This window comes from Chelonoidis abingdonii, chromosome 1, assembly GCF_003597395.2.
Source record: "Chelonoidis abingdonii isolate Lonesome George chromosome 1, CheloAbing_2.0, whole genome shotgun sequence".
NCBI classification, from domain to species: Eukaryota; Metazoa; Chordata; order Testudines; family Testudinidae; genus Chelonoidis; species Chelonoidis abingdonii.
This window is the reverse complement of record NC_133769.1, coordinates 106436399-106454386: the sequence shown is the minus strand read 5'-3', so window position 1 is coordinate 106454386 and position 17988 is coordinate 106436399. Positions and strand designations below refer to the sequence as shown.

Sequence of the window (17988 nt, the reverse complement as noted above, 5' to 3'; positions counted from 1 at the left end):
TAGGATAGTCTGATGTGAGCCTCCCTCAGTATCTCCTCTTGAAGTTGTTCCACTGTATATAAATAAAGAGGATCCTTGGTCTCCCATATTCTATGGGAATGGCCTAGCCCACAGGCTATAGGATTATTCTCATGCTTAGGCCTTCTTTCTTTGGTGTTCTCTCTCAGAGAGAGAGAGAGAGAGAGAGAACATAGCCTGGTATTGAGGGTGGCAGACGTCACTTCAAATCCCACCTCCCCTGGTGGAGACTTGAACCCAGGGGCGGCTCTAGACATTTTGCCGCCCCAAGCACGCCGGCATGCCGCCGGGGGGCTCTCTGCCAGTCGCCGGTCCTGTGGTTCCAGTGGACCTCCCGCAGGCGTGCCTGCGGAGGATCCGCTGGTCCCGCAGCTCCACCGAAGCCGCGGGACCAGCGGACCGTCTGCAGGCACGCCTGCGGGAGGTCCACAGGGGCCGCGGGACCAGCGGACCCTCTGCAGGCACGCCACCGAAGGCGGCCTGTCTGCCGCTTTCCCGGCGACAGGCAGAGCGCCCCCCACAGCATGCCACCCCAAGCACGCGCTGGGTGTGCTGGGGCCTGGAGCCGCCCCTGCTTGAACCAGGGGTTTTCCATGTCCCAGATATGTACCCTAACAAGTAGGCTAAAAGTTATGTGGGATTTGCCTCCACCACTCCCCAGTTAGTTTTGTTTGAACTAACATTGACAAACCCAATGGCCTACACATGACCTAGGCAGTTTAATGTCTTTCTTCTCTTTGTTCATGAATTAGTCTGGGGCTTAGGTGGGAAATAGGTGCCAGGGTGTCTAGAGAGAGGCAGCAGGGCACACTTTCAGAGACAGAGACAGAGACATAGGCACCCAGAGAATTTTCACTTGAAAAACTTAGGCACCTACGAGGTTTGGCGTAGGGAGGGGTACATTGTAGTGGTGTTGAAACCAGGACCGAAGTGTCTAAGTCCCTATCTGAGGCACCTAACTGCTGTTGTGCATTAAAACCTAAGGGCTTGTCTACACGAGAAAGTTGTAACAATGTAACTATATTAATAAAGCTAAAACAGTACAATCCCCTAGAGTAGATGCAGCTATATATATAAAAGGTGCTTATACTGGTATAGCTCAGTAATTCTCAACCAGAGGTCCAGGATCCCCTAGGGGGCCTCAAGCAGGTTTCAGGGAGGCCTCCAAGCAGGCCAGCATTACACTCGCTGGAGCCCAGGGCAGAAAGCCAAAGCCCCACCTCATGGGGCTGAAGCCCAGTCCCTGAGCCCTGCCACCTGAGTCTGAAGCCTGAGCAACATAGCTTTGTGAGGGGCCCTGTGGCATGGGACCCCAGACAATTGCTCTGCTTGCTACCCCCTAACACAGGCCCTGGCTTTTATATGCAGAAAACCAGCTGTTGTGGCACAGATGAGCAGTGGAGTTTTTATAGCATGGGGCGGGGAGCTCAGAAGGAAAAAGTTTGAGAACCCCTGGTAGAGCTTATTCCCATATTGGAAAGGGAATAAACTGTCCCAGTGTAAGTCATCTTTATAGTGACATAACTGTGTCCACACTAGGGCTTTAGCAGTATGACTTTTTCAGTAAAAAATTATACTGGTAAAACATTTAAAAGTACACCTAGTCTAAGGGACAAATTTTCAAAGGGGCCTCAGCATTGTCTGAAATTTGTATATGCACAACTTTGTGGGTGAAAATTGTTAGCCACAGAATTCTGTGCACTCCTTGTCCCCAGAAATGTTGATTTTGTCCTTCCAATGTAAACAGTGGAAGGACTAAATAAAACCTGTTCCAGAGCTTGACCTATTTATGGATGCCCTTAAAGTGGCTAATGTTCTCCCGTCTGTGCCCCTTGATATTAGTATGGGAACTGTTCCATTTGATGTTTAAAGGCTGGGGTCCCATTTTCAAATCTGAGTAAAGTTAGGCCATCCAGGTCACTAGCAGCATGTTCTAATCAGCACCTCCACATCTAGACACCCATTTTAGGCCCCAACAGATCTGCTTCAGCAACCGGGGTGGGACTTGAGCATCCTGGTACAAAGCACGTAACACCCATGTAGTAGTGTTTATTTACTGCATCTAAAACATTAGTGGCATGAAAAACCACTGAAGACCTTGTTTCAAATCCACTAACTTATTTACCAAAACCAATCCATTTCTACGTATAGTTTGCAACTGTGCTCACGGAGTATGCAACAGTGGAATTACAGGGGATGGAGAATGTACCTGTTTGTCTGGATACAAGGGGGTTAACTGTGATCAGGGTAAGTATAGTGTTTTTCTTCCAGCACATAGTCACCAACTTCTTTATGGTGGCTGCTGGTGAGAGCTAAATATATTAATTTAATGCACATGAAAGTACAGCTGCAAAATACACACCCCAACTCAAACCCTGTCACATCTAAACCTAGCGAAGACCCATTATCATTATCACTGCATCGTTACATCATTGATCACCGCTAACAATGGCCACATCACCACTCAGCAGTGCCTTGCTCATCTATACTCTGCATTGGTTCTTGAACAGCAGAAGGATTAAGTGTAATGTTCATTAGTGTGATGTTCAGCCACAGTATAACCCTTTGCCTTCTTTCTCTCCAGCAATACCTGAGTGTGAGGCCTTACAGTGCCCTGAAAACTCCAGATGCTCTATTTCTAGTGAAGATGAAACCAAACTGGAGTGTACATGTCTTCCCAATTACCATGGAGATGGTAAACAATGCAAACGTAAGTAGCTGTGAAGCCTGATGGGCCATGGCCACCTAGTTTGCTAAAATCAGCCCAGATGAACAACAATTTACATTCACTGAGAGAGGTCCCACCGCATGGTGACTCAGCTGCATGACTGATCCCGAATACAAACATTACAGACAAATCGAGCACATGCTACTTTTCCAATTCTTAATGAAGGTTTTCCCCAATGTTGTCTTTACTACCCTGGCTGTGCCACTTGAACTGTCAAACTGACAGTTTTTCCTCCCCCAACAGAACATTCTGCAGCACTGACACACACGTCTGGGTATTTTGTCATGAAGAAACATTTGTATCTAATTATTCTGTTACATTAATACATAACAGTACATTATTATTCTATAAAAATCAACAAAGAATCCTGTGGCATCTTATGGACTAACGTATGTATTGGGGCATGAGCTTTCGTGGGCGAATACCCACTTGTCAGTCTGACGAAGTGGGTATTCACCCACAAAAGCTTATGCTCCAATACATTTGTTAGTCTAGAAGGTGCCACAGGACTTTTGGTTGCTTTTTACAGATCCAGACTAACACAGCTACTCCTCTGATTATTATTCTAATAATTCTAACAAATTATGAAGACTCAATAGTGTTTATCTAGTAACACAGTAATTGCAGTCCTGGATCAGACCCGAGATCCATCTCATCTGGTATTTTGCCTCCAACAGTGGCTTGTGCCTGATGTTTTAGGAGAAAGTTCAAGAAACTGCATCAGAGAAGTTTCTTCCTATCTCCCATCAGTCAGTGGCTGTCCTATGGCTTAAAGCAACAGAGATTATATCCCGCTATATTATATTTTATCTGTGGTACTAATGGCAAAATTTGCCACTAGGTTCAGTTTTTTAAACTACATAGTGATGGGTGAACTAATTCAGATAAGATGACTCACTTTGAAATCACAGGCAACCACTTGTGCTTTAGTTTCCCCATTGGCTATTATCAGTATTACAGATGAAGGGCCTGATCTTGAACAGCTAACTCTCAGTGGTGAGCAGTTACTCACAGGAGTAATGCCACTGACTTCAATGGAACTACGCACGTAACTGTTGGGTTCCTAAGCTGGCTCTAGCTCTGCAGCAGTATGGAGGGAATGGACTAAAGCATTCATGGGCCAATCCTCTATCCCAGTGGCTCTCAACCAGGGGTACATGTACCCCCTGGGGATACACAGAGGTTTTCCAGGAGTACATCAACTCATCTAGATCAATGTTTCTCAGCCTGGGGGTTGTGACCCCCATAGCAGGTCACAGGAAGGGTTTAAGGGTGTCACAAGTGCAGGGCCAGTGATAGGAGGTGGCAAGCAGGACAACTGCCTGTGGCCCCACACCACAGCAGGCCCCACAAAGCTAAGTTACATGCTTCAACCCAGGGGGGCAGGGCTCAGGCTTGAGCCCCTGAAATGGGTACAGTAGTCTGAAGAGGCTGAGAACCACTGCTCTATCCCTGCTGTATAAACCTTGCGTTTGGAAGACCCATTCTGCTGAATGACATTTTCCTACTAATCTAACATGCCTTAGGGCAGTTATTTTAAGTCATGTCACCTACTTGATCCTCTATGATCACAATTCATCAAAGCAGCAGGCAATAGTTATAATTAAGATTTTTTAAAATGAATGCATTATTGTAGGTTTAATTGGGTAATAACTCTACATCCCAGCTTTAAAGGTCACTTATGTACAAAAATATAGATAGTTGTTTTCTATGTTGCTATAAATAGGTTCCTATTTCATATCTTCATGTTGATACAACACTCTGGACTTAGCTATTCTAGGCAGTTTGTTCTATAGGCTCCACCTTACTTTTGCAACTTTCAGGTAATTATTAATTTGTTTTATTAATGTTTTTTCAAGCTATCAACCCGTGCTTAGAAAAGGTCTGTGCTCCGAATGCTTATTGCACCTATCTTGGGCCTAATCGTCATAAATGTGTTTGCCAAGAAGGTTATAAAGGGGATGGCCAAGTCTGCTTACCAATAGACCCTTGCCAAGGGATGTTTGGAAATTGCCCTACAGAGTCTACCATATGCAGATATGATGGTCCAGGAAAGGTAAGCGCTGAACTGGAGCCCAAAGCATTTCCAAAGTCAACTGACTAGGACCAAGAATGGTTTTTCCCTGGGGGAAGACAGTCTTGCCTAGTGGATAAAGCTCTCAACAGGCACTTGGGTTCTATTCCCAGCTCTGCCATGGCCTGCTGGGTGACCTTGGGCAAGTCATTTTCTCTTTCTATGCCCTTGTATCCCCAGTTTACAAAAGGGGGAAATAACAAACTCCTTTATAAAGCACTTTGCAATCTACTGATGCAAGAACACTGTACAAGAGCTAAGTATTATTAATTCTGCTGGCTACCTGAGTTAAACATTCTGTAGTAAAATTCCTTCCATTGATCAAGTGAGGCTTTCAAAGGTCCCACCTGTTCTAAATAGACATTAATGTTCCCATGGCACTTTTTGTAAGAGGTGGGACTTGCCTTGGAGTCCTTGTCCATAAATTTTGCCTGCTCCCAACTATTTTGCAGTCCCTGTGTGTTGGTTTGTTGGCCTTCACTATTCTCGGGGAGGTGGGGAGGCTGCATTTCAGTGATGTTATATGCATTTACTGTAGTTTATTAAATGCTTTGTGATCTTTTTGGGGAAGAAAAGGTCTATGTGAACACTGAATATAAATTTGGCCTATCTGCACAGATTTTAATAAATACCTTCTTCTAAGCAATGGCATCTAAAGAATTTTATTTCTTTTTAAGGATATCATTTGAAAGCCAGAAATTTTCTAGGATGGATAAAATCTAGAAAAGGGTTGAATAAATCTGGATAAGCTGCATATATGCATCTGAATTTGCTGGGTGTTTACCTGAGCCTTTTGAAGTTATCTTTAAATCCTTGCCCTGGCTTTTGTGACAGAAACATTCTGAAAATACAAAGTCACTAATGAAATCTGAAATACAATCTAACTTTTGTCTTTTGCCCCTGATTTAGTCCCACTGTGAATGCAAAGAACATTACAGAAATTTAGTCCCTGGAAAAGGATGCAGTATGACAGATATCTGTGAGACTAACAACACCTGCCATAAAAATGCAAAATGCACTATGGTTGCACCGGGACAAATTGTGTAAGTCTTTTTCCTTCTTAAATCTTTCACTGATTATATTTTATTCAGTAAATAGGCTATTAAGGAAAAAGATGGCAGAGCAATTCTCAGTGTATCACTGATAGTTTCTTTGCAAAGTAACTTTATAAAACTTTGGAGCATATTAGATCCTGCTACTAGTGCAGGAATAATGTTTGGTACGGTGTAGGGAACAGCAAGATAGTTGAGTGTTGCAAGAAGAGAGTGTGCATATGACATTGCATTTATATTGCTCATTTATAGCTTGATCCAGTGTCCATTGAAGTAAATGGGAGCTCTTTCACTGATTTCAATAGGTTTTGGATCAAACAAATATAGTGGTATCATAGATGGAGGCACAGTATATTAACAAAGAATTATACAATATAATGCTACAGAGAATATGTACTATAGCTTAATGCAAAACCTTAGAACACAGTATTAAAACAAAGAGTTAAACTCTAACTCTCTTCACTCTCCAGATATATTGTAATATGAGTGATGTTTGGTTTATAAGAGAGTTTATTTGTAGTGTTGCTCTTTAGGATTACAATATGGCTGATAATACAGGGTAATAATTCCTGTCTGGTGTCAAAAATACCTTCCATATAGGTGTTCACACTTAGCATAAAGGCAATTCTCTTGGTTTAAGAAGAGGACATCTTACCAATTTTTTGCATTCTCATGTTGGTTGTCCTTACAATATTAATGGAACTTTTCTATTATAAATGACTGTGCATTTAGTACAAGTTTATACAGAATGTTCTTCTGCCCACCTGCAGAGTAGGTTACACAGCCTCTTCTCTGTGCCTCACAATCTACCTTGTGATAATGATACAGAAGTAGAGCAGGGTAGGAAACAGTTTTCCTATCCTGAGAGTTTCTGAGATTTAAAAAAAAAAAAATTCTTAAAAAAATTTACAAACCAAAAATCTGAAAAAAAATCAAATCAGGTCAAACAAAATGTTTCATTTTCATAATTTTGAAATCGTTTGTTTTTATTTTGACCTTTTTAATATTTGTATTTACATTTTTTTCTATAAATTCATTAGATTTCAAATCAAAAAGTGCTTTCAAATTCAAAATGAAACTTTTCATTGAGAAAATATTGAAATTGGATGTTTTGACAATTTCAATTGGATTTTTTTTTCAAAATTAGTTCAAAATGGGAATTTCTTAAAAATAAAAAATATCAAACTTCAGCTCTGCACAGGACTTTCAGTTACATAAGCCCACAAGTTGGCCTGAGTAGAAGAAGCAGTAGGAAGTAGTAACAGAGCATAAAGTACAGATCAGATCAGTAATTTATGCAATAAGGAACGAAGCTGAAAATATTTATAAATCATTTGCTATCACTGAATAAAGAGACACAAATAACTATGACTTCTTTTTTTAAAAGTCTGCTGGCCATTTCATTCCACAAAAAATAGACACATGAATGGTATTACTTTTACCAAAGGAAGCAGAGGCCCGGGGAAAGCATGGAAACCTTTAGTCCCTATAAGAACACTGGAGCATTATGATTTTATTGGTAAGGAAGGTCACAGGAGATCATCCATTAGGTGGGATTTGAAACAGAAAACTCTTATAAAATTTAATATCTGGGCTAACTCTGGAACCAGCATTGCAACTCTGGCGCTACAGTCTAGTAAAACTAGTAAAAATAAAATTCACCCAACAAGAAAGTAGTAGAAAGTAAAATGAATGCTGTCCAGGAGTTTTCTTTCATGCTTTATCGTTTTTCATTTTGCCACTTGAACTTTTCAAGAGTTGAAGAAGGGTTTTTATTTTACATTTTCCAACTCAGAAAAAAACAAATCCCCCTGAACATCATTTGATTACATTCTGTGGCAAAAAGAGAGATCGGAGGGAATTCTAGATGTCCCCAAAAAGCTGGAAATTTTTGAAAAGATTGAAACTTCCAGTTTGTGGGAAAAGCTATTTATAGTAAAACAAAAAAAATTTGAATGAAAATTGTGATAGCTAGATGGGTGCACAGCCATAATCAAGAGCTACGGATGCTGCTGTTGTATCACAAGTATACAGGGAAGCGATGCCACTGCTGTGTTTGACTGGAGCTCAAATTTTAAACCTATATGTCTCCAACTTCCAGCTCTTCTTCCTTTGTTACACTTGAAAATAAGTTATTGTGGTGGCCCGAGCTAGACCCAGAATGTTTTGTTGCTCTCTCCATTGTGTCACCTCCTCTGCAGTTTTTTGGGGTTTTTTTTAATGCACAGTTGTACTGCTGGTCTGCTGCCTCAGTCACTTCAGCGTCCTGTGGAAGCTCTTTGCTTAGAGGAAGACACTGTACCTGTAGTTTCGGAGTTATAAAATAGCATAGACCAGGGGTAGGCAACCTATGGCGCGTGTGCTGAAGGTGGCACATGAGCTGATTTTCAGTGGCACTCACACTGCCTTGGTCCTGGACCACTGGTCCAAGGGGCTCTGCATTTTAATTTTATTTTAAATGAAGCTTCTTAAACATTTTAAAAACCTTATTTAAACTATTGTTGTATGTAAAGTAGTGATATATTATAGACTTACAGAAAGAGACCTTCTAAAAAGGTTAAAATGTATTACTGGCACGCAAAACCTTAAATTAGAGTGAATAAATGAAGACTCTGCACCCCACTTCTGAAAGGTTGCCGACCCCTAGAGTAGACTATTGCTACTGACTATTTCTGTTCCCACATAGGTCTTTTTTGCATCAGTGTTAAAAAATTTTAAACAACATTTCTTCAAGACAGAAGTTACATACAGCTATGCCATTGAAGGCCACTAAGAAACTTCAGCTGGTGCAGAATATGGCAGCTCAGCTAGTTAACAGGGCTGGTTATTGGAAGCACATTCAATTGTAAACTCTTTGGGGCAATGCCAAGCAAAATGGGGCCCCCAATCTTTGCCCCCTAACTGGAGCTTATAAACCTCTTCCCTGACTTCTCTCTTCTGCTTTTTTACTTCTCTCTATTTTGACTCAGTTCCTAAAATAAAAAACACTGGTTAAGTAGCCACACCTCTTTCCTATAGCAGAGGAGAAGCAGGGAAACTCTCTCTCCCTCTCTCTCTCTCTCTCTCTCTCACTCTCTCTTCTCTGCTGAAAAGAGAAAGAGATACTTCCCCACTCCCTAGCTTGGGTAAGCAGCACTCCCCTACAACTCACATCCCTCCACAGCTGGTGCAATGAGTCTTCCCCATTCTGTTTCATTCCAACAACAGAGATTAAAAAATAGCCATGCCTGGTTTGCATTAGGCCTGCTTCTCCTTAGCTGTTCCCATCACTAATGGAAAACAGTGGATGGAAACAGCCCCATTCAAAGTAAAACAAACACACATATACACTGAAAGACTTTACAAATTGCACCAGGTACATGCTCCAAACAAGAGACAAAAGTTACCCAATATAGGCAACTGCTTGGCTGCTCCCTGCCCCAACACACACAGATAAATTAAGTCATTTAAAAAGCAAAGGGAAGTTCAAATTGGAAACTTTGCTCCCAAGCAGAAGCTATAATTGCAAAATCTTTATTTCTGCAGCACTCAAATCCAAACCAAAAAATTGGCTTCTAACTCCATTCTGCACAATCAGAGGTGGTATTTTTCTGACTAAATTAAATTAAATTTCAAACCACAATGCACAGCCCACATTTCTAAGCACACTGTGACTCTAGAAACGACCACAAACAAATGTGGTCAGCAATCTCTTCCTTGACAAGCCTTTGCTGTAAAAGAAGGCAGCATTAATTTACAAGTCTTAATCTGATTTCTGTATTATTTCAAAAATTGCTTCTCCTGCCAAGTTGTTTCTCAGCTTTTTTAAAGCCCAGATTCTAGGAAACTGAATTCTTGCACCCACAGCCTGAGATTTGCCCAACCACTCCCCTTCCCCCACAGAAAGAAGGGTTAAGCCCCAAATGTTTCAAGGCAAAAAGGACCTGTGCCTCTGCAGCAGATCTGGAGTCCCCTGCTCCCCACTCATGCTCTGTGGCAGTGCCGATGCCCAAGGGATCCCCTTAAAGAGGGGAGTGTTCACCAGCTCAGAGGGCCTTCCATGAAAAGTATGGCCATTAGTCTGAATTAACGTTCCTGCTGTTTTTCCACTGCGTTGGTAGAGGGCAATACACGGGCCCTTTGATCACAGTCCCAAATCTCCTTCCAAACTTCTAGTTCTCCAGACTCAGGGATGACTATGTGGACTTTAGGGCAAGAAGGGTGTTACCTTGGAGGCAGCTGTCACACATCCCCCCTCTATATAGGAAAAGGAGATCTACAGGGGAACAGAGCACCATCTGGTTCTGGATTAACACTACGCTACATGTGGGGGGCGGGGGTGATTGGCAGAAGATGTGCATGTGTAATAAATATAAACAGGAGGTGGACACCTTGAGGTTGTTTGATCATATAAAGAAGATACTTTTGATTGTGTGGAATAATACTCCTTTAATGATGCTTGTAGAAAACTCAGCCAGATGAATCATTAAATACAAGGCTTGTCTGATAATATAACTTGCTTAAGACTTAACTGGGAAGGGTGCTATTGTCGACTTTTTAATTTCAGCCACGGTTGCCGCTAAAACCACACAGCAGAGCCTGCAGGCAACCTACCAAGTGCAAAATATCAGTGGCAGCATTAGTGAAGATGGCAGCCTAGGAAGATTTTCAAAATCAGCTAATGATTTTATGTGCCCAACTTGAGACTCCTTAAAGGGGTCTGATTTTCAGAAAGAATTGAGCACCTGCCCTCCTAATAATCAAGCCCCTTCAAGGTGTCTCAAAGTTGGGCACCCAAAATTGCTACTTTTGAAAAACCTTGCCCATTTATGTACACTAGCAGCTACTCAAGAAACATTTGTGGTTGTGCAATTGTAACAGTACAAGGTCTAACATCCTTTGGAGGGTGGAGCCTCTAGTGGGCAACCTGATTGGGTATTTGAACAGATGATACATTCCATTCAATAGAGAGCAGTAGCGCACACATTGAGGAAGGATAGAAACCCACACTATGAAAGCATGTGATTTCATATCATAATGACTGTAGAAAAACTATGCTAAACCACCAGTAATGTTGACAAAAATGACTGTTAGTTTGATATCAGTATTTTAACCACCACACCTTTGATTTGATGAAAAGACATGCGCAAATAACTGCCAATATGTGACAGAGATACAGTGTACATTATGGCAAATAAAAACATGGCTTCAAATGTAGGTAGCTGCAGCTTGGTGATCAGTGAGCCCATATCAAACCTCTTTATAGATAAGACCAGAGAAGTTTAGCTTAAAGAAACTATAAAATCTGGCAAACAGACTTTAATTTTGGAACTCTATCTTTGCTTCAATGTCACGTGGCTTCAGTTTTGTCACTTTATATGGTCTTGTGCTAAGATAGGAATAAACGCTGTTACTGCAGTGAAGTAAAATTACTGCTGGTCAAATAATGAATAAGTGTATTAACTTTATATGACAAGTGACAGAAAACTGAGGAATCATTTGTTAATCAAGTGCTATTTGACAGTCTGTAGAACTGATCAAAAAAAGGGAAATGAAATGTATTTGCAAATCATCAAAACGCTAGAACTCAGATAAGTGATTCTCAACAATTCAATTACATCTGGTTAAAATTTTACTGATACAACAGTATCTGTATCCAACTGATGCTGAAGGTAAATTTTGTTCTTTTCACAGGTGTACTTGCCAGAAGGGTTATGTAGGTGATGGGTTTGTATGCTATGGAAATATAATGGAACGCATCAGAGACCTGAACACTGAACCGGGAGGACAGTGGCAAGGAAAACTGACATCTGCCATAGCACTCATTGGTAGGTACCTAAGGAAAAGAATGCAGATTTAGTCTGAAGAGCTGTCAGAAAAGAAGCAACATTTAACCTGAAGTCTAGAAACTCCTAAGCCTACCAAAAGTGTGAGGGTACCTCACTCTGTCCCTGAAGAATATAGTGTTTCATTAGTTTTGTCAGGCTGAGTGACAGCTGATTGCAAGGGCTCTAGCAAACCTTCTAGGAGAATATCATGTGAATTAAGATAAGTCTCAGCCCAATTTCTGAAATTAAGAATGAGAACACAGTTTATGCATGGAAAAAGAGGCTCGTCTTCCACTGATCTCACTTGTGTCTATTCTTCTAATCACTTTGAGAGAGGACTCCAAAAAGTGGCTCTTGGACTTGCTTATTTTGATACATTCTGTATTTAGATCTCATCTTGGCGGGCTTCCGGAGCACATGGGCTGGAGGAACCTCTAATATGAGAGACTTAGAAAAGGAAAGAAGAATTGCAGTTTATATTTGTTTAAGAAATACATTTCTAGCTCTATTCCTTGCAAAAAGAGCCTTGAAAATGCAAACTGGTATAAACCAGTCACTAGAGTTGAAGGCTTTTCAATGATTTTTCACTAAGATCTCAGGTAACTTGGTGTCCAGCCACACCTACTCACAACTGGCCTTTGGGGCTGGAAATACTATTACCACAGGTCCTTCAAATCAGTGCACAGCCATTGGAAGCAGCCCTTCCAGGGCTACCTCTAATGGCACTAGGGCTGTGGCAAGATTCCCATTAGCCATTTAGTTATGGCTAAACTCTTCTACAGAGCAGATAGTAGGATTCTCTGACTACCTGTGGCAGTTCAGTAGTGTGAAAGGAAGCATAGCTAGTTCAGTGGACTCAAAGAGACTGAGACCGTGTCAGCCTTAGCTCTGAGATGGAAATTTTGTAGATAAGATGACATTTAGCATTTCCATAGCACCTCTCACTAAAGGAGCTGAAAGCATTTTCTAAATATTAAATGAATATAATCCCTCTATGAGGTAGGTAAGGATTCTTATCCTCATTCAACAGAGGCATAAAATGAAGCATAGAGAAATAAAGTGGGATCAAAGATCTAGCTGGGTATACATGGAATCCTGACTTCCAGCATCTTGCTCTATCTACATTTACTTTGCTACCACTGTACAAAATAGCTGTTATGGTACTGCATAGTATCAAATCATATGTTATGCTGATGGCACAAGCCAGATGAAATGATACATGTTACAGACAGAACAAAGACCTACCAGCATATTCGGTCATAATTTCCAACCCCTTTCCAAGACAGCTTGATATTTTGTGCAGTCTAATGATATCAGGAAAAAAATATACAATCCCACAAGTGAGCTACATGTTTGGCCATTATAAAGCAGATGCGCTGCTGGAATTTTGCCATTTATGATGTTTTTAATACTGTTGCTGAAAGAGGAATGGGCGAAGAGGCCTGGCTGGAAGTGGAGGAAAACAGGAAGGATGGTAACAGTGGAGGGAACTGCTGGAGAGAAGACAGCAAAGAATTTGGAAGCTAGAGCAGATTCTTCATATGGAGTGCAGAGCAGTGTTTGGTGAATAAAATGAAAAGTGACTTATTTATGAACTGCCTTTTATAAAGAAGACTGATTGGGAAAAAATCTAGGATGCTTTTGGTTTTGCAAAGCCAAACTCCATAACCAGGATGGCTTGCATCTCGATCACATTTTATCAGAATCCAAATAGTTCAGGTGGCTGAGTAAGCCAGTTATTGCAAGCATCTCACGAGGAGAGTAATGAAAATACATCATCTTCTGTCACAATCTTAAAAAACTGAAGCTACGGACAGATAGTTCCAAAATGATGTTACATGTCAGAGTTAAATCCCTAAAAGCAGGAAATACAGAGATAAATTGTTTGCATAATCCTCTTCACTATGCCCAGTTATTGCAATAAATCTGCACAAGGTTCGGAATGCCTCCCTGGAGAAGAATGAGAAGATCCTACATTTAGCTAAGGATAAAATGTGGTAATTTTTGCCAATAGACCCACTTTTTGCAGTGAAAATGGGAATATTTTGCATCAGAGTTTCACCTCATTTGTTGTGCTGTATATTCCGCTATTCTTGGTCCAATCTTTACCTATCCTATAATCCTTTAGATATGGCAGTGTCCAGCAGGACAGTGGGAATGACTAACAGCAGTTTTAGGTGTCAGTAACATCAAATTGAACATCAAACTTGAAGCTAGCAGGCACGGACATTATTCTGTTGTTTAGGGCAACAGAGCCCTAAGGTGGTCTCTAAATCCAGGCCTGGTGCTCCAAAAAAAAAAAAAAAAAAAAATCCAAAGATTGTATCATGACTCAAGCACAACAAACTTTCAATATGGTCCAAAGAATAGGTCACTAGACTGGCAGTCAGGGAAGCTGGTCCTATTCCTGCTTTTGCCACTGACCTGCTGTGTAAGCTTGGACAAGTCACATTCCCCTCTGTGTGCCTATGCTTTCCCTCCCACCCTGTGTCTGTCTTGTCTAATTAGACTAAGATCCTCAGGGCAGGACTGTGTGTCGCTATAGGTATGCCTACGCTGCAGCTGGGAGGTGGTATAATTCCCAGCTCAGGCAGACATAGGTATGCTTGTTTTGTTCAAGCTTGTGGCAACACAGGCAGCAGCTCATGCCAGCTCTCTGAGTACCGTCCGTCCAAGACCATAGGTTGGTATGTAACCCATGCCTGCTTGGTGTGGCACTCTGTTCCCCTCTAGTGGCACCTAGACCAACTACAGATTGATGAGCGTGCTACAGCCTTGGCTAAAAGGCAGGTACCTTTTGGTTCATACGTTAAGCTCCAGAAGTCTCAAGTTTGATCCTGGCCAATGACGACTGGGGTCTGCCCGTGTTAAATGTATGCGGACAGCTAGCCTGAGCTACCACCACAACCACATGGCTATTTTGAGGGTGCTGGCTGGCATGTGTATGTCTGTCCAAGCTGGGAATTACGCCTCCCAGCTGCAGGGTAGACATATGTGTTTCTACAGTGCCTAGAACAATGGGGCCCTGATCTTGGTTGGTGCTTTTTGGTACTGCTGTAAAACAAAAAATAACATTGAGATAACAAGCCATCTTTCCCCTTAACCAATCCTGGGGCATGAATGTTCCCCTTCATTTCGCCAGCACTGAGAACCTATGACATATGCATATTAACTGCACAGGTTACTTTGCTTTACACATTAACTGCATGTTAATGTCTTTTAAAGAATAAAAGGTAAATAACCTGCATATTTTGCATCTTCCAGTCAAATTATAGCATCTAAAACTACATTTTGTATATTAATTCTAGAGTACACAATACCAGTGATAAACTCTGAAAAGAGGAATATGCTCTGTCAGTAAACTTTTACTGTTGTGTTATAATTGGAGTTGGGTGAATAACTGATTTTTTGGTTTGCTTTCAGTTCGGAAAAAAAGAGGAAAAAAGTCATTTTGATCCGGAATAAATACAAACTTGTTCAGTGTTTTGGTAAAACAAACATTTTTCATTGAATAAACATTTAATTCAACTGGAAATGTTTTATTTCTGGGCATTTTTAAAGGGCTAGATTCACAAAACAGCTGGAGGAGGTGTTGGTGCTAATAACCTTTAATCCAGTGGTTAAGACCCTTACTTGGGATGTGGGAGAGCCAGGTTTGAATTCCTGCTCTGAAACAGGGACTTAACACAGGGCTCCCCCCACCCAAGGTGACTGCCCCAACCACCAGGCTATAGAACCCTTCTCACAGTGGCTCAATGTCTTTTCTAGTATTTTATATACAGTGAAACAGCTTCAACAGGAGAGACTGAATCCCATCCCAAATTCAAATCTAGGTCTCCCACATCCTAGGTAAGGTCCCCAATCACCGAGCTAAAGGTTACAGGTGCTCCTCTTTCTCCATTGTTTCCTAAGTCCCCTTGTGAATCTAGCCCCAAAAAATTGTTGGCCAAAACTATTTCACAAATTCATGACAAACTCACAAATGGTTTTGGTTTGAACGAAACTGCATTTTTCACTCAGCTGTGTTATAATTTTAAACCTCTGAAAACAGGGCTTAATAGCGAAACTGTTAAAGGGCTGAACCGTAGAATCAGTGCTGTGAAACTGCTGTTTTGCAAACGATATGTCACTGTGAATAGCAAATTAACTTTTATTACCTAGCTATGTGTTCTCTGGTATTTGCACTACCAGCAGTTAATTGGCAACTCCCCAGAGGGCTGGATTTATTTCAAATAGTAAGCCTGCTCCTGGACAGAAACTAATACAAGGCTGAGGAAACCCAGTTTTCAAGACTTGCACTGGGTTCTGTTCCATGGAAGCTGGATGACTAAAAACCATTCTAAATGTGCTTGCCTCACCATATATAGTAGGTTCAGTGATGATTTGGATTCCATCCATAATTTGCTGCTCATATTCCAGGCCAATCACCAAGTTATTTAGCTATTAAATTTTAACAATCACAGGTATTGTTATTTTGCTTTTTTGGCACTGACAGTATACCTGACATTGTACAGAATATAGAATACACAATCCATCATGGTATTCATTTTGTCATTTGTTTTTTCTTGTAAGAAAATGTCTACGAATGGCCTCTAAGTAGTCTGGGACCTTTTACTGTTTTACTGCCAATAAACAAGGGATTCAAAGGAATTAATGTAAGTGTGGTGGGGGGGAGATTTGTTTTTTTTAAATGTCAAAAATCAGATTTGTATAATATTTTGCATTCCATACAACCTTTTCAAGCTAGTATGATTTAACACTAATTGTATGTGTCTAGGAGTCAAAGACTAAACCTTCCACACTTGAATGAGAAACAAAAAAATGTCTGTTGTTTTGAGATAAGATCAGTGAGGTAACATCTTTTATTGGACCAGTTTTTTTTTTGGTGAGAGAGGCAAGCTTTCGAGCTTATACAGTGCTCCTCTTTCAGCCACCTTTATTTTTTGAGTCTGGCTATAATGCAATGTTACTTTAAATCTTTAGGTTTGTTACTTCCATTTACCCCTATATATATACATATACACACAATTATTTACAATTAAAAAAAAATTCTAAGGCCAAGATTTTCAAAAATGAATGCCTAAAGTTAGGCATCTAAGTAGGGCTAATCAAAATATTTTCAATGAAAAAATTTCTACCAAAACAAAAAAGTTTTTTATTTTGATGAAAATTTTTCACCCTATTTTTTCTGTTTTGTTTCAAACTGAAAATTGTCAGGTTTGGGGGGAATCTTCCTACATTTCTGTCCCTTTTTTTCCCCCTACTGGGATAGGACCAGGATGCAAAGGGAGAGGAAGTGGGGGGAAACAAAACACAAAAACCAAACAAAAAAAATGAATTTGATTCATTCCATCAAAAAATTTCTATTGTTAAAAACAACAGTGAAAAATTTTCAACCAGCTCTATTTCTGCATCTATATTTAGGTGCCTAAATAAGAGAGCTGATTTTCAAAGTGTTGACCATCCAGCTATTCCTTTGAAGTCAGTGGGACTACTCACATGCTTAAGATTAAGCATGGGTGTAAAGTGCATGAGTCAGAGAGACTCCCATTGATTTCAGTGGGCCTTGGGTCAGGTCCTGAAGGCTCCTCATTTCAGGAAGTACTATGTACTGAATTAACCATCTGGGATTCAGACACATCTATTGCAAAAATATATGGACAGAACATGAACTCATCAGGGAGGTTAATTCTGTTTGTTAATAAAGCCTGTAATGTAAAGAAATAAATCACTGTCTTTTTGCTCTTCTAGATAAAGGACCTCCTGAGCAATAAGGAGAATGCCCAGTACTTTGTAAAACTCCATATAATTGCTGGTCAGCTGAACACCAATAGCTTGAATAATACAGATACAATTTACACCTTGACTGGAAAGCCAGGGGAGATATTAAAAGGTGATAAGGTAAGAGTGGGTCTAGGTTTTGCTATAAGGAGTAGCACCAGCAGGGGATTTCTTGCTTCTTTTATTTAACAAGGAGAATGGCAGTCCCATTCAATCTGAGACAGGAGGGTGCAGTTAGATTTCTGGCTAGGAAATGCAGTCCTATACAATAGCCAGAGTCCAAACACTGCAGAGGGCTAGGGTGAAATCCTGGTCTCATTGAAGCCAACAGCAATGCTCCCATTGACTTTGGCTGAGGCAGGAATTCACTCTTAGAATTCCAACATAACTCCTCAGGTAACAAAGAAGTTTTTACTGATTAGTAAAGATGTTCTCTAAAATAAAGTCCTTGTAAACACAGAGACATGGCTTGCCCAGACAGCGTACTACCCTCTACTACAGTGATGAGCACGATACAAGAATCTCAAA

General features: G+C 40.8%; 1 protein-coding gene across 1 annotated transcript in view; it reads left to right on the top strand.

Moving 5' to 3' along the window:
* The window catches only part of STAB2 (stabilin 2), a 159274-nt gene that overhangs the window by 19508 nt on the left and 121778 nt on the right, over positions 1-17988 (top strand). Inside the window, exons 6-12 of the mRNA XM_075068859.1 lie at positions 2170-2265; positions 2603-2728; positions 4606-4802; positions 5730-5863; positions 11546-11679; positions 16252-16334; positions 17431-17580. Of these exons, the coding sequence (XP_074924960.1) occupies positions 2170-2265; positions 2603-2728; positions 4606-4802; positions 5730-5863; positions 11546-11679; positions 16252-16334; positions 17431-17580 (920 nt within the window). The remainder of the gene's footprint in view (positions 1-2169; positions 2266-2602; positions 2729-4605; positions 4803-5729; positions 5864-11545; positions 11680-16251; positions 16335-17430; positions 17581-17988) is intronic.